The sequence below is a fragment of the Dipodomys merriami genome, unplaced genomic scaffold (assembly GCF_024711535.1).
Source record: "Dipodomys merriami isolate MVZ:Mamm:240054 unplaced genomic scaffold, mDipMer1.0.p SCAF_637, whole genome shotgun sequence".
NCBI classification, from domain to species: Eukaryota; Metazoa; Chordata; class Mammalia; order Rodentia; family Heteromyidae; genus Dipodomys; species Dipodomys merriami.
The window spans coordinates 479569-494128 of NW_027206221.1; the positions used below are offsets into that span (position 1 = coordinate 479569).

A 14560-nucleotide genomic window follows, 5' to 3' on the forward strand; every position below is an offset into this window, starting at 1 on the left:
GCTCCCCATCCAACTGGCTCTTTCCATGTACCTCTCTGTACCTGTCCGGGTGCAACTTTACCAGAGTGCCTCATTCTGAGATGATGTCCAGTTAAAGATGCTAAGCCTCAAATGATGTTCTTTCTCCTGGTTGCCAGTTAGCTGAGGATACTTCTAGGCTCAAAAAAGGTGTCAGGAAAAAGATCGCTTTGGATATTTGGTAAACTCTTGAGACCACATCTGATTATGATCTCTTATCTACATCTTGGTATCCTTGATGATGTTCTATGTATGTTGGGATAATTATGGACCCTTGAGGTTTATCATGTTTTACTGATACATAATAATTATACATATTTACAAGGTACACTATTTTTTTGGGGGGGGGGTTCCGGTCGTGGGGCCTGAACTCTGGGCCTGGGCGCTGTCCCTCAGCTCTTCAGCTCAAGGCTAGTGCTCTAAGGTACACTATTCTTTCAACACATGTATATCATGTGCAATGGTCAAATCAGAATTTGTGTGTTGACAATATTCAAAATCCTTTCTTAAGCCAGCGCCAGTGGCTCCCACCTGTAATCTTACCTGCACAGGAAGCTGGGATCTGAGGATCATTGTTTCAAACCAGCTCAGGAAAGTCTGTGAGACTCTTATTTCCAGGTAACCACCCAAGACTAGAAGTAGAGGTATCCGCAAGTGGTAGTGTGCCAGCATTGAGTAAAATGTTAAGCAGGAAGCCCCGAGTTCAAGTCTCAGTACCAGTGCATGTGAGTATGGGAATGCATGCACTTGTGTGCATGTGTGCATGAGCATGTGTATGCATGCACACACACACACACACACACACACACACACACACAGCCTTTCTTCTAGCTATTTTGAGTTATACTGTAAATTAACTGTAGTCATCCTACTGTTCAGTGCAACAAAACATTCCTTCTATGCAACTGTGGTTTGTACCCCTGGCCCTCCCCTCTCTGTCATCCACTATATCCTATTCTCTACTCCATGAGATGACCTCGTTTAAGCTCCCTCAAAGAATGTGCCTGTCTTTTATTTAACAGTGTGTCTTTCATTTCTCTCCAGCTTGCCACAAATGTTAATATTTGATTCCTTTTTTGTGTGTGCACAAATAATATTTGGATGTGCATATACATCACCTTTCCTTTATTCATACAACAGTGAACAGCCGGTTGATTCTGCATCTTGGCTATCTTTATCTTGGCACTCTTTATCTGCAGCATAGTGTTTCCTCTTCTTTGGTTATATACCCAGTTGTGGAACTTCTGGATCATGTTATTTCTATCTTTTGTTTCTTGAGTAACCTCCATGTTATTTTCACAATGTGGAATGTGTGTTCTAATTTACATTCTCACCAACACTATAAAAATCTCTGTGTCTCTCTGCTTCCTTGATAGCATTTGGTATTTTTTGTTTTTGGTTTGGTTTAACTTGTGATGGTCCTAGGGCTTGAACTCAGGGCCTAGGCACTGTCCCTGAGTTTTTTGCTCAAAGCTAGCACTTTACTATTTGATCCACAGCTCCACTGTTGGCTTTTTTTAACTGTTTGATTGTAGATAAAAGTCTCCTATGTGGGATCCTTTTTTGTTTTCTGTCGATTGTGGGGCTTGAACTCAGTGCCATGATCTTTCTTGCTTAAGACTAGTATTCTACCACTTGAGCCACAGCTCCATTTCTGGCTCTTTTGGTGATTAACTGGGGATATGAGTGTCACAGACTTTCTTGCCTGGGCTGGAGATCCTCGGATCTCAGCCTCATGAGAGGCTAGGATTACAGGTGTAAGCCACTGGCACATGGCTATTTTTCTTTTTTATGGTTGCCATTCTGACTGAGGTGGGATGATATGTCATTAAAATTTTCATTTGCATTTGCATTTCCCTGATGTTCAACATTTTTCATTAGCCATTTAATATCATTTTAAAAGAAATCTCTATATGCACCATTAATCAGATTATCTGTGTTTTGCCATGGGGTTGTTTTGCGCTCCTTATATATTCTGGATACTAATCCCCTGTGGGATGAATATTTTACAAATGTTTTCTCCCATTCTGCAGATTTTCTTTTTATTCTGGTTTCTTGGCTGTGCCAAAGGTTTCCGTTTGACCAAATCCATTTGTCGATCATCATCTCTTTTTGTGATAGCTGTTTTTCACCTCCAAGTGATTTGACTGCACCTCCCTGGGTGACGAGGGGGGGGAACCTGCCGCTCAGCTGGGGGGGAACCTGCCGCTCAGCTGGGGGGGAACCTGCCGCTCAGCTGGGGGGGAACCTGCCGCTCAGCTGGGGGGCTTCACAGCTCTCCTGAGGTTTTCAAAGCTTCCATGTGGCTTTGCTTTTAACCAGAGTGGCAAATAGGTGGCTTGTTTTCACATTTTTATAAAGGATACTTTCCATCCATTTGTGGTCATGAGGGTCTTTTGGGAAGCAACTGGCAAGTTATTTTGCTTGAGTAAGGAGAGATTGCTGCCCTCACACAAGAAAGCAAGCAGCATTGTGAATCACTCCAGGAGCACCGTTACAGACTCTCTAGCTCTTTGAGCTGGATGGTGAAATTCCTTCCAGGGTTTAGGCCAGGTATCTTGATACAGTTACATCTCTTGGCCTCCTCGAGTGTGGTAGGAGGTCCATTCAGAGGCGCTGGGTTATTTAGCTGACTTTTCCATTAGGTGCGGTGGGTTTAGGGAGTCACTCTGTCCGTCAGTCTACATGAAGAGCCATGAGAATCAAATCAAAGATATTTGCTGATACTCCACAAATCACCAATACTTATATCATACTAATCTGTAGGAAAGGGCCTACAGGGCTGGGCCCATATCCTCCCCCAACTTCAAGGCTTGAAATTCAAGCCATTGGCCCTCTCTGAGGCAGAGTCCCTTTGGGTATAAATGTGTTTTGTTTTAATAGAGGTGAAATTCACATAACACAATTAACCATTCTAAATTGAATGGTTCAGTAGTACAACCACAAAGGTATGCAATGACTGCCTCTCCAATTAATCACTTTCTTCCCCTCCCCAGCCCATTTTCCGTCACTAAAAGGTTACATGTTCTGAATATTCCAACTAAATGAGCCAAACATGTTTTCATGGCCATCCTATTTCACTTGGCATAGTGGTTTTGATGTTCATTTACATTGTATCAGGTTTTGATACCTCATCCCTTTTAATGGCTGAATAATATTCCACCTTCTGTATCTGGAATTCCTTACCTATCCTCATCTGTTAATGGCCATTGAATTGTTTCCACCTTTGGCTATGGTGAATAGCGTGTCCATGAATGTCTGTGCACAAATACTTGTTTGAGGACCTGTTCTCAATCCTTTGGCTTAAGTTTTATAGTTAATAATTCTCTTCTCACTAAGGAGAGGCATACATTTTAACATTATTATTCTAAAGGGAATTTTTAGGGCCAAAATCATCATGAGTTAGTTCAGCTGATTATGTCTAGTAGATGGGCCTGTGTCTTGTGTTATTCTGATGAGGACAAACATGATTTCCAGGCTGGGGAGCATTTCTGGTATAGTGGGCAAGCTAGGGCAGTCTCTGCAGTCTGTTACAGTCCTGATGATCAGTCAGTGAAAGGGAGAGTGAGACACAAAAGACAGCATGCAGTCAGAAACCTGTGTGGGTGTTCTGCTGTGAGTGGACACTTTTCTGGGGGGTATAGAGCACCTGGATCATCTTAAAAAGGAGAAGAAAGGCATGGTGCCTAACACCTGTAATCTTTGTCTCTTTTGGAGGCAGAGATCAGGATGATCAAGGTTCCAAACCACCTCAGGCAAAAATATTTGCAAGACTACATTTTCATCAATTTAAAAAAAAAGATGGGTATGGTGGCATATGTCTGTTATCCTAGGTACGCAGAAAGCCTAAAATAGTAGGATCACAGTCCGAGCAAACATGTGAGACCCTCTTTGAAAACTGACAGAAGCGTTAAGGATGTGGCTCCAACAGTAAAGCACTTGCTTTAGCAAGTGGGCAGTCCTGAGTTCAACCCCTAATAGCTCCAGGAAGGAAAAAGAAAAAGACAAGACAAGATGATGAAGAGGGTGGAGTATATTCCAGGCCTCATGAATAACATGGTCTAAATATGGAAGCATCCAGGACTTGCAAGACAGTAGCAAGTCAAGTATCAGAAGGTTCCCGGGCTTCCCCAGCAAGGTAAGAAGCAGGAAACACTGGCAGGCAGTGGATGAGGAAATCCCTCAGAAGAGCCCTCTCTTCCCTCACTCTCCAAAACTTCCTACAGGGAATCTTCCTAGGGCCACATGGTTCTGGTCTACCATCTTTCAGGCCAGTTCCAGCCTCCTTCTTCAGCTTCTCACCTAGGGGAAACAGAGGCTGTAGAGCTGGTGGGCAAAACTGTATCTGGTTTTCCCAATCCCACCACAGAGAATCGGGAAGGTTGTAGAGGCTGGCCACGTGGTAACTTAATTACGAGAAGTTTATGAGAAACAGGCTTGCCGATCACAAAGCACCCTGCACCTTGACATCACGATGAGGTGGCTGGCGCAGGCTGGTGCCAGCTGCTGTGATGAATGGCTGGGGTTTCTTTGCCATAGGATGCAGCCTCAAGCACGCTCGGTGCAAGAGTCCTTGTACTTTTGCAGCCTTGCTGTTTCATGTTTTCAATTTATGAAGCATGCAGCAAGGCAGGAAGACATCCATGATGAAAGAAGTGTGAACTGGAAAAAAGCACAAAGCTGATTGACTCCGGGAGCCCGTACGGGCATTTGCTCTCCTCCCACCTGCACAAGCAGGAAAAGGCATGGAAAGAAAGGTGACTGTGACTTTACCTTTAAAAGAAACCCTCTGGACACTGAGTGTACTTCAAAGAAACTTCCTTCTCCAAACCATGTGGAGGCGAGCTACAGGAGGGGAAACAGCCATTCTAGGACACATCTAGCCGTCTGTTTGTTCTGTGACTTTGGACAGTTCTTCATGGTTCCCGACCCTCAGTTTTCTCATCGTTACACTACCACCTTCTTTCTCATTTACTTTTCTTTTTTTTTCTTTTTGGTCCCAGGACTTGAACTCAAGGCCTGGACCCAATCCTTTAGGTTTTTTTTTTTTTTTTTTTTTTTTTTTTTACTCAAGGCTGATGTTCTACCTCTTGAACCACACCTCGATTTCCAAGTTTTCAATGGTTAACTGGAGATTTGAATCTCATGGATTTTTCTTCCTAGACTGGCTTTGAACCATAATCCTCAAATCTCTGCCTTCTGAGTAGCTAGGATTATAAGTGTGAGCCACCAGAGCTCAGCACCATCACCTTCTTTGTAAGACTGCTGTCAGAATTAAATTATTCGATGCTGTTTTATAAATCTATGAAACTCAACAGAGTAGAGGCTTCTTACAAAGTCTCTTGTTTCCGATTAGGCTAATTAACAGCAGTGTTGAGGAACAGAACATCATTACTGATCTAACTGCATAGTGTAGTGTCTGAGTTTGCATTTTCAGTTTACTCACTGGGTTTTGTTGTTATTGTTTTGGTTTTGATGGGGATTTTTTTTTTTGTTAATTTGAGCAAGTTACTTAATTTCTCTGAACTGGGGCATTTACCTTTGTAAGCTAAAGATGAGAAAAATACCTCATGAGGAGATGCTTTAAGAAAGTACCGAAAGCTAGGCACAGTGGTAGACACCTGTAATCCTAGCTACTTTGAAGGTGGATCATGGTTTGAGGCTAGTAAGACAAATGCACAAACTCTTATTGCACAAATAAACTAAAGCAAAAGAAAGGGCATGACGTAAGTGTAGAGCACTTGTCTAACAAGCATAAGGTGCTGAGTTCAATCCTCAGTACAAAGAAAGGAAAGGAAGAGGAGGGGAGGGGAGGAAGGTGTGAGGAGGGAGGCAAAACAAATCCAACATGGCACCCAGCATAGACAGAGGGAGGAAGGACCGAACACAGCACCTAGCACAGAACAAAGGTACTTATTATTTGTTTCAATGTTGTGGTTCTCAACCCATATTTAACTTATATAACTTTTTCATGAATGAATACTTGGGTCTGCCCCCTCCCCACTGCACCCCTTACCCCCCCTCCCCCAGTAGGAGTCAACAGGTCCAGGTAAGACCCAAGCCCTGGAATTTTTGAAGGCTTCCCAAAGAGATACTTACTTACAAGCAGCCAGGGCTGAGAACTACTCCTGAGCAGATGACATTACATACTTGTTTGTTTTTCAGTTTGAGGCTTTTAAATATATCTGTCCCTAAGAGACTGGTCAGAATAGCAAGAATTTTAGACATCATCAAAAATTCAATACACCTGCAGCTCCTAAGCCTTTCATAAGAAATGGGCAGCCAAGGAACTGCATTCCATTTTATTCTGAAGAAAAAAAAAATTATTTGGTCTTCTTTTTTAAGAGTCTTGAACTGGAAAGGTGGTAAGAAGTTTAACCTAAGCCTCACACATAAAATATGGGAACTCCCAGTAGATTAGGGATTTATATCTGGGGGTAATTCCAGGGTTTTGTCCTCCCAAGAGATATAAATTGAGGTCTTGCGAGTTTAATGTTGGGGAGGAAGAAGTGTTCTCATAATGACACGTTAAACATCAGGGCTCTTGTAATGCCGAGGGATAGAAAAGCGCCGTCCAGAGTAGCAGCGGGTGGTGTGGGAGTTGAGTCAACGCTCCCAATTTAGGTTTCCAAGCATCCAAGGCTAGGTCATTGAGAACCTTCTTTTTCCCTATAGGTTTATGGTATTAGTTACCCAATAAAAGTTGGGTTAATTTTACAACCCAAGTAAAATTTAAGCCAAAAAGAATTCCACATTGCTGTAGGATTTATGAAAGTAAACATATGGAGTGCTTGCAGGATTGGGCAACGTTGAAATTTCAATGTCTTTATGTCAGGTATATGATATATTCATTTAGATGTGAACTGAAAGAAAAAGAAAGAAAAAGAGCTTTGCAATAGAGGCTATTTTCAAGGCTAAGCTTGAAGATCCTTTTTCCATCTCCACCTTTATATGCCTGTCCAGAAAGGGCAGAGTTGAAAGCTACAGAAAACTAGCGCCCCATAAGATATTTTTCATTTTGGTTTGCTGCCTTCCTGGACTTTCTAGACACTATACACTGACATTCCTACACTGCAATCCCAGTGGGGAAGTACAACACCAGAGCTCAACCACAGTCTATGTTACAGAGTAAGACCTTCGTAACTAGCTTTTCAATAATTGCATTCTTGGATCAAATTCTTTGGAAACAATCATATGCTATCTCTGCCATGAAAAACAGTTTTCATAGCAGTCAGGCATGATGACATCTGATTGTGATCTAGCCACTCAAGAGGCTGAGGCTGGAGGCTTCTGAGTTGGAGGCCACTGTGGTAAACATGGTTGAGATCATGTTTTAAAATTAAATAAATAGGGTCTAGGTACTGGTGGCTCGCACCTATAATCCTAGCCATTCTGGGGGCTAAGATCTGAGGATTGTGGTTTGAAGCCAACCTGAGCAAGTAAGTCTATGAGCCAGATGTGGAACTATGGCTCAGGCAGTAGAGTGCCAGCAAAAAAGCTAAGGCAGAGAACTCAGGCCCTAAATTTGAGCCCCAGTAGCAGCACTAAATAAATAGGGCGAGGGGGTGTAACACAATGGCAGTGAACTTGCCTAGCATGTAGGAGGCCCTGGGTCTTATCCCAAACACTCATAAATAAGTAAATAGGTTTTAAATAGTATATGATAGAATCCTCATTGTTTCTACTTGTAAGCATGCTAGCCAATTACTACCTCAGTTTTTTAGGTAAAACACACACCTCTGTAAGCCTAGCAATTCAGAAAGGCAAGACCTAAAGTTCTCACGTCAAAGCTAATCCAGGCAGACAAATACACTCTTACTTTCAATTAAACAACAACAACAATAAAAACCTGAAGGATACCTGGCATAGCACTATGTCGGAGCAAAGAAAAGCCCAGTTAGAACACCAGGCCTTGAGTTCAAATCCTAGTACCAACACGCCCACACATGTGCGCATGCGTGTGCGTGTGCGGAGGCATCAATGGCTCACGAGTTGACAGATTACCTGAGTATATAAACACAAGAAGGGAATTTTGTTCTCCAGACTTTGAGGGGCAGTGGGGGATGTCTCTGAGGTTTTTTGGCTCAAGGCTAGCACTCTACCACTTGAGTCACAGCTTCACTTGTGGATTTTTGGTGGTTAATTGGAGATAAGAGTCTCGCAGACTTTCCTGCCTGCTTGCACTGCTTTGAGCAAAAATGATCAGCTCTCAGCCTCCTGAGTATCTAGGATTACAGGTGTGACCTAATGGTGCCCAGCTTCTCCTCATGTGCTTTTTTGTTTTTTACCAGTCTTGGGGCTTGAACTCAGGGTGTTAGCATTCTACCACTTGAGCCACTCTGCCACTTCCAGCTTTTTCTAAGTAGTTTATTGGAGATAAGAGTCTAATGGACTTTCCTGCCCGGGGTTGGCTTTGAACCGCAATCCTCAGGTCTCAGCCTCCTGAGTAGCTAGGATTACAGGCATGAGCCACTGGCGCCCAGCATTTTCACCTTTCACTGAGAAGAAAGCACCCCCTTACGTGGGGTGAGCAGCACTGGCACCGTGATGGCCTGCCCTGGGGGCCTGCCCTGCACAGTGTTCTGGACTCCACATCTTGTGCCGATCAATGGCTCCTAAGTGAAGTCACAGTATCCCAGCATCCCCTGGGAGGTTAAGGGAATGGGCATAGCTTCTTTCCCTCCTGTTGAATCTCAACAACCTGGATCCTGAACTCTACAGTTTCCAGCCCTGGCTATTCAGTCACTAAGCATGTCCTTGATTCCCTCTGTCTCCAAGTTCAAATCCACTTTCCTGTTACTTATTATTGTCATTTGAAGCAGCAGAATTTTAAGGAGGCTGTTTTTAAAACTTTCAGGAGGCCAAGAAGGCAAGGTTATAGTTCCTCAGTGTTTCTAGATGTCCTTGGGTTTAGTGACTCATCTAAACTCTCACCTGTGGTTTTCCCTGGCCATCTTTCCACAGGGGAGAGGTGGTAGTTGGTAACTAATGGGGGAGGGGCTGCATGATCCAGCTGCCCTCTGGCTCTTCCCAGTGGTAACTGGCTTCTTACCTTGTGCTCCCGCCCCTGTTAATTGTCATGTCAATCTGAGTAAATCCTGGGGCTAATGGACCCATGCTTTTGTAGTAAATGAAGCAGAAATAATCTGTGCTTAAAAAACAAAAACTGTACAACATGTGCCCAGATTTCCAACTCATTTCCTCTTTACTCTTACAGCTACATCATCTTCCAGCCCACCACCAGCTGCGAAAATAAAAGCGTTTTCTCCCCCATATTTCAGGATGATTTTGTGCTTCAGGATGACTTTCCGGGGGTGTAGGAAACTTGACCAATGTAACCAACAGATGTTTTAAGTGATGTTTTGGGAAACGAGCAAAAAAAGCTATATTCTTTAATATAGGGTACCCAACTGCGCCTCCTAGTGAGAGTTTGGGGTACTGCTCATAGTGGAATCTGATGCCTCTGCTAACAGCTCTGCTTTGCTCTGCTTTGCTTTTAGAGATGAGTATGAAGAAGATGGATTCTGTCAGCCATACCGAGGGATTGCATGTGCTCGATTTATTGGCAACCGTACTGTTTATATGGAGTCTTTGCACATGCAAGGGGAAATAGAAAATCAGATCACAGGTGGGTGACACCGATGAGAATTATGTATTTCCCCCCGAATGACTTATTCTCACACAAACTTTTACTGAGCTGCATCTCTCTTGACAAAGGATTAGGCTAAGCATGAAGTTGGAGATCAGGACAGCGAAAACGCATGAGATGTAATCTTTGTGCTCTGGAATGAACATTAAAATAAGTCATTGAAGGTTGCTCTGAGAGAAAAGGGAAGCTTTGAGAAATCTCATATTCATTCAAACACTCAATAAATATTTTGGAGTGCTTTTTGATGTGCCAGGAACTTCTGTGTACTGGGGATGCAATGGTTGGTAAATAGGACAGGTTTGTTTCTGCCCCCCTGGAGCGTACTGTGTGAAAGCCGCTTGATATGGACTGAAATGATTTTCAAGTCCAGAAGGCAGGACTCTCATCCCTGTCCTCATAGTTACCATGTCTTCGGGGAAATAGTTTACTCGGCAAGAAAATCCCATCTTTACTTGGGACCTGAGTGATGACACTGCTGATCCTATGTCTCTTCCTGTTGTGCCTTGTGTTATTTTACCATTTGTTTTCTTTATTTGAAAGTGGATTTCTTTTTGAGAAAATCTCCTAGTGTAACACCATCTAGCATGCATAAGTAAGGGAAATATAGGATATCTTGGGCCCTTTTCGTAAAGAAATATGTTTATCGTGCCGTTTGCCACCTGCATTAAAGCGGCCTTCATGGGATTCGAATGCAGTGTCCAGATTCAGCAACTACAAATACAGGAGACCCTGTTACATCTAACAGAAGCAATGAGTGTGTTTTTCTTATCCTGAAATTTAAATGTAGCTCCTTATAGTTTATCTGATAACTTAAGGAACCCAAGACAGCAAAAGATCCAGAACCTATGTCCTCTGTGGAATTTGAAGGAACTGAGGGGCGGCAACCATTTCACCAAAAAAAGCAGCTAGGAAAGATGTCCATTGCCATTAGCTGAAGCCCTTAGTCTTTCAAGAATAATAAGACTGAAATTTAAGGTTCCACACAGGACTGGTGGCGAGGAGCTGTTGAAGTCATGTCTCAAGCTAAGAACATTTTAATGTGCTTTTTACTAAGAGTGCACATAATTAAATGGTGTTCTGATAAAACAAAATTTGCTAACCCAATTATAATAATCCTCTCTTTAGTCTGGTCATTCCGCACCAGCTTACTGGAAAGTACTACAGTCTTTATTTTTAGTTTAATTTTTTTTTATCCATTTAGCTAGTGTTTTTCAAGCCTGATTGGCTGGGTAATCTTAGTTTCTCAAGTGCTGTGAATATTCTACAGGATTAATATCCTAAGGAACATACTTTGGGAAACTGGGGCCAACCTCCCACGCTGCTTTGGGATGCCCATGCTCTGTGTACAGATACCCTCATTGGATAAGAGGCTCATAAGCTGAAGGGCCATTCATATTTCATGATATATCCTGGGACAATTGAATTGTGGTCTCTGAGAACTTCCAACTGGGCTGCCTCATTGTCAGAAGATGATGCAGAAAGTATTCAGGCCACAAAGAAATCAAGCAAGTTACCCAAAGCCATCCAGCAAGAGACAGAATTAAATGTGCTGGGTCTCAGCCACTGCCTAAACGCAAGTTCTGCCCTGGGCTGTCTCAATGTCTCAGAAACCTCACCAAACTAATAAAAAGGACCAGATGAAACACGAAGTTCTATTGTGTGGTAGTTTAAAAAAAGAAAGAAAGAAAAGAAAAATATATTGTCCTTTAACCTAATTAATTCTTTTTTATTAGGAAATGGCACATATGTAATTTAATACTGTTTTTTTAACTTCGTAGTCAAAATGTTTTTTGTTTGTTTTTTTTTTCTCAATCCAGTGAAAGTAAAGCTGCTGAGACATCTGAACTGAATCTCCTTCACTTGGCTGTGCCTGAATCAGGCCAGCAGATTCCTTCCCGAGTGTGTTTAGATCTGATCTCTGTTGACTAGATAACTGAGCAGATAAACCCTGGCCTCCGGGAGTTAATGACTGTGTTTGCTTTGCAGCTGCCTTCACCATGATTGGCACCTCCAGTCACTTATCTGATAAGTGTTCCCAGTTTGCCATTCCTTCCCTGTGCCACTACGCCTTCCCCTACTGTGACGAGACCTCATCCATCCCCAAGCCCCGCGACTTGTGTCGGGATGAATGTGAGATCCTGGAGAATGTCCTGTGTCAAACAGAGTACATTTTTGCAAGATCCAATCCTATGATTTTGATGAGGTTAAAACTACCAAACTGTGAGGATCTTCCTCAGCCAGAGAGCCCAGAAGCTGCGAACTGTATCCGGATTGGAATTCCCATGGCAGATCCTATAAATAAAAGTAAGTGGTAGCCCTGAACTTCTGTACTGCCCTTGGGGCCTGCAACCCCTTGGCACAGGGAAGACTGGACGTTGATGTGTGGTCATTCTTCACATCGGTGCAGTTTCCATGGGAAGTCAGTCTGCCTTCCAATGGGCCACAGTGAAGATTGGTGATGGGTGGGGAAAGGTTCCCTGTACCTAGTGTAACTATTTAAAAATATAGACCATGGCTTCTCAGTAACTGCAACACAGAATTATCATGTTGCCTAGCAACTCCATTCCTGAGTATGTAACACACACTCAAGCAAAAACTCATATAAGATTGTTCACAATCCACTATTTACAATAGCCAACAAACGGGGAATAAAATAGGAAACACACCAAATGTCCATCCATCCATAAGTGGATGAAAATCATGGTATATCCACAAAATGAAATAATATTAGCCCATTTCAAAGGAAGGAAAGGCAGATACATGCTACAGCTCAGATGAAACCTAAACATATTATAGTACATGGAAGAAGCCAAACACCTCTGCATAATTCCATGTAGGTAAAATTTCCAGAACAGACAAACCCATTGTGACTGACAGGGGTAGGTGCTAGGGAGTATATGGGTAACGGTTGAATGGGTATGGAGCTTCATTTCAAGATGACAGAAGTTCAAGAGCCTAATAGTAATCAAGTAATGCAACAGGGGCAAGAATTTATGGCATATATACTGTTGTACAGTTCACACATATATGAAGCCTTGCCTACATCTTTTACCCTTTCAGCCCTGTCGAACCAAAAACAGACCCTCTGCGCATTATTTTTCACAAATAACCTTTTAGTTTCCTTGTTGGTGGTTAATACTATTTTATTAGTGAAACGAATGAATGCACCTGAAATGCTCAGAACTCTGCTCAGTGCCTAGTAGCCATTTGATAACATTACTATTACTGTGACCATGATTCCTGTGTTTACTTGCAAGGGCTACTTCAGAAGACCTTCTTCTCCCAAGTGTCCAGCCCATCATCACAAAGTGCTCTTAACTCCTACTAGAAGCCCAGAAAGCACTGCCCCTAAAAAACATTCTCTGTGAATTACCCACTAGATTCTTTATCCCATGATTCATGTCCAAGCTATCAGTCAGAATGGAAGGAAGAGTTTGGTTTGAACCTTCTTTGAACCATTCACAAGGAAATTACTCCTGGGCCCCTAGGTCCTGCCCCAGTCCCAGTTCCGATTTCTTCTGTGCTCAATATTAAAAGTCCTTGTAGAAGACTGCTTTCATTCCTGAAGACTAAGCTTTAAATCCTCCCAGGAATGTAACGGCAAGGCAAGCCATGTGTCCTGGCCCAGCAAGCAGGGAATCCGACCAGCAGGCTAGCTTGGCCTCAAGGTGAAAGGCCTTTCCTCTCCTCCAGGAACTGCTAGCTTCCAGCACCAACATCACCTCTGTTTCTTTCTGGCAGTCTGAGTTTTTCTTTTGTTCTTCAGATCACAAGTGTTATAACAGCACAGGTGTAGACTACCGGGGAACCGTCAGTGTGACGAAATCGGGGCGCCAGTGCCAACCATGGAATTCCCAGTACCCTCACATGCACACCTTCACTGCCCTGCGCTTCCCAGAGCTGAATGGAGGCCACTCCTACTGCCGCAACCCAGGGAATCAGAAGGAAGCTCCCTGGTGCTTTACCTTGGATGAAAACTTTAAGTCTGACCTGTGTGACATCCCCGAATGTGGTGAGTAGAAGTCATTGCCTCTAAGGGACCCAGTCACATTGCAAAGTATCTCTATCCTACTGCATTCACTTTGGAGAATCCTAAAGAGAAGGTGGAATTTGATTGGTGGTATTTGCTTGATCTCTAACCGTTTCTAGAGTAGCCAAAGGATTTTTTTAAAGGATGACTTTGGCACCAGGGTTGAGATTAGACTCTAGGAAGGATGTCATAGCAGACCATTGGAAGCTACTGTGATCATCAAAGGGGAAGATGTGAGGATTTAATGGGAGGAGGAGGAGTAGAAGCTCGAGCCAATGGACAGATTCAGGTTATATTTTGAAACTGGAGCTAACGGGTTACTGGTGAATCTAATATGGGATATAAAAGAATGACTTCAGATTGGGAACTTAGATTACCTTTTGCTGAGATGAAGAAATACATAAGGAAAGAAGTTCTGTGGGAACTGAACCAAAGAATAAATGCATTGTTCCCTCCCCTGGGCCAACAACACTGCCCTTTGGGTGACTTCTGACCCTTAGTTTTCAGCTAATGCCCTGCAGAAGTGGGGAATTTCCCTACACATTGGAAGACTTGATAATCTGATAAATGAGTGAAGCTCTATTATAATTAGTTTAAGAAAAACTTAGGCATTATATATAAAAGGTGTTAATTTTCACTTCAGTGGCCTTTCTGAAGCATTCTTAGTAAACTGATGGATGGGGAGAAAAAGCCATGAAACGTTTTCAGACTGGATAGAAACAGACTATGTACATCTACAAAACACCTATGTGTAGGTAGACACAGACAGACAGATAGGTGGACAGATATCAATCTTCCATTTCACAATGAGGTGATTGGTGCTTACCATATTCATCTCCATTCAGAACTTAAAACCATGTTTT

General features: G+C 42.8%; 1 protein-coding gene across 1 annotated transcript in view; it reads left to right on the top strand.

Moving 5' to 3' along the window:
- LOC138815312 (inactive tyrosine-protein kinase transmembrane receptor ROR1-like) overlaps positions 1 to 14560 on the top strand; it is a 153046-nt gene that overhangs the window by 99477 nt on the left and 39009 nt on the right. The window contains exons 5-7 of the mRNA XM_070004652.1: positions 9519 to 9646; positions 11654 to 11971; positions 13434 to 13679. Coding sequence (XP_069860753.1) covers positions 9519 to 9646; positions 11654 to 11971; positions 13434 to 13679 — 692 coding nt within the window. The remainder of the gene's footprint in view (positions 1 to 9518; positions 9647 to 11653; positions 11972 to 13433; positions 13680 to 14560) is intronic.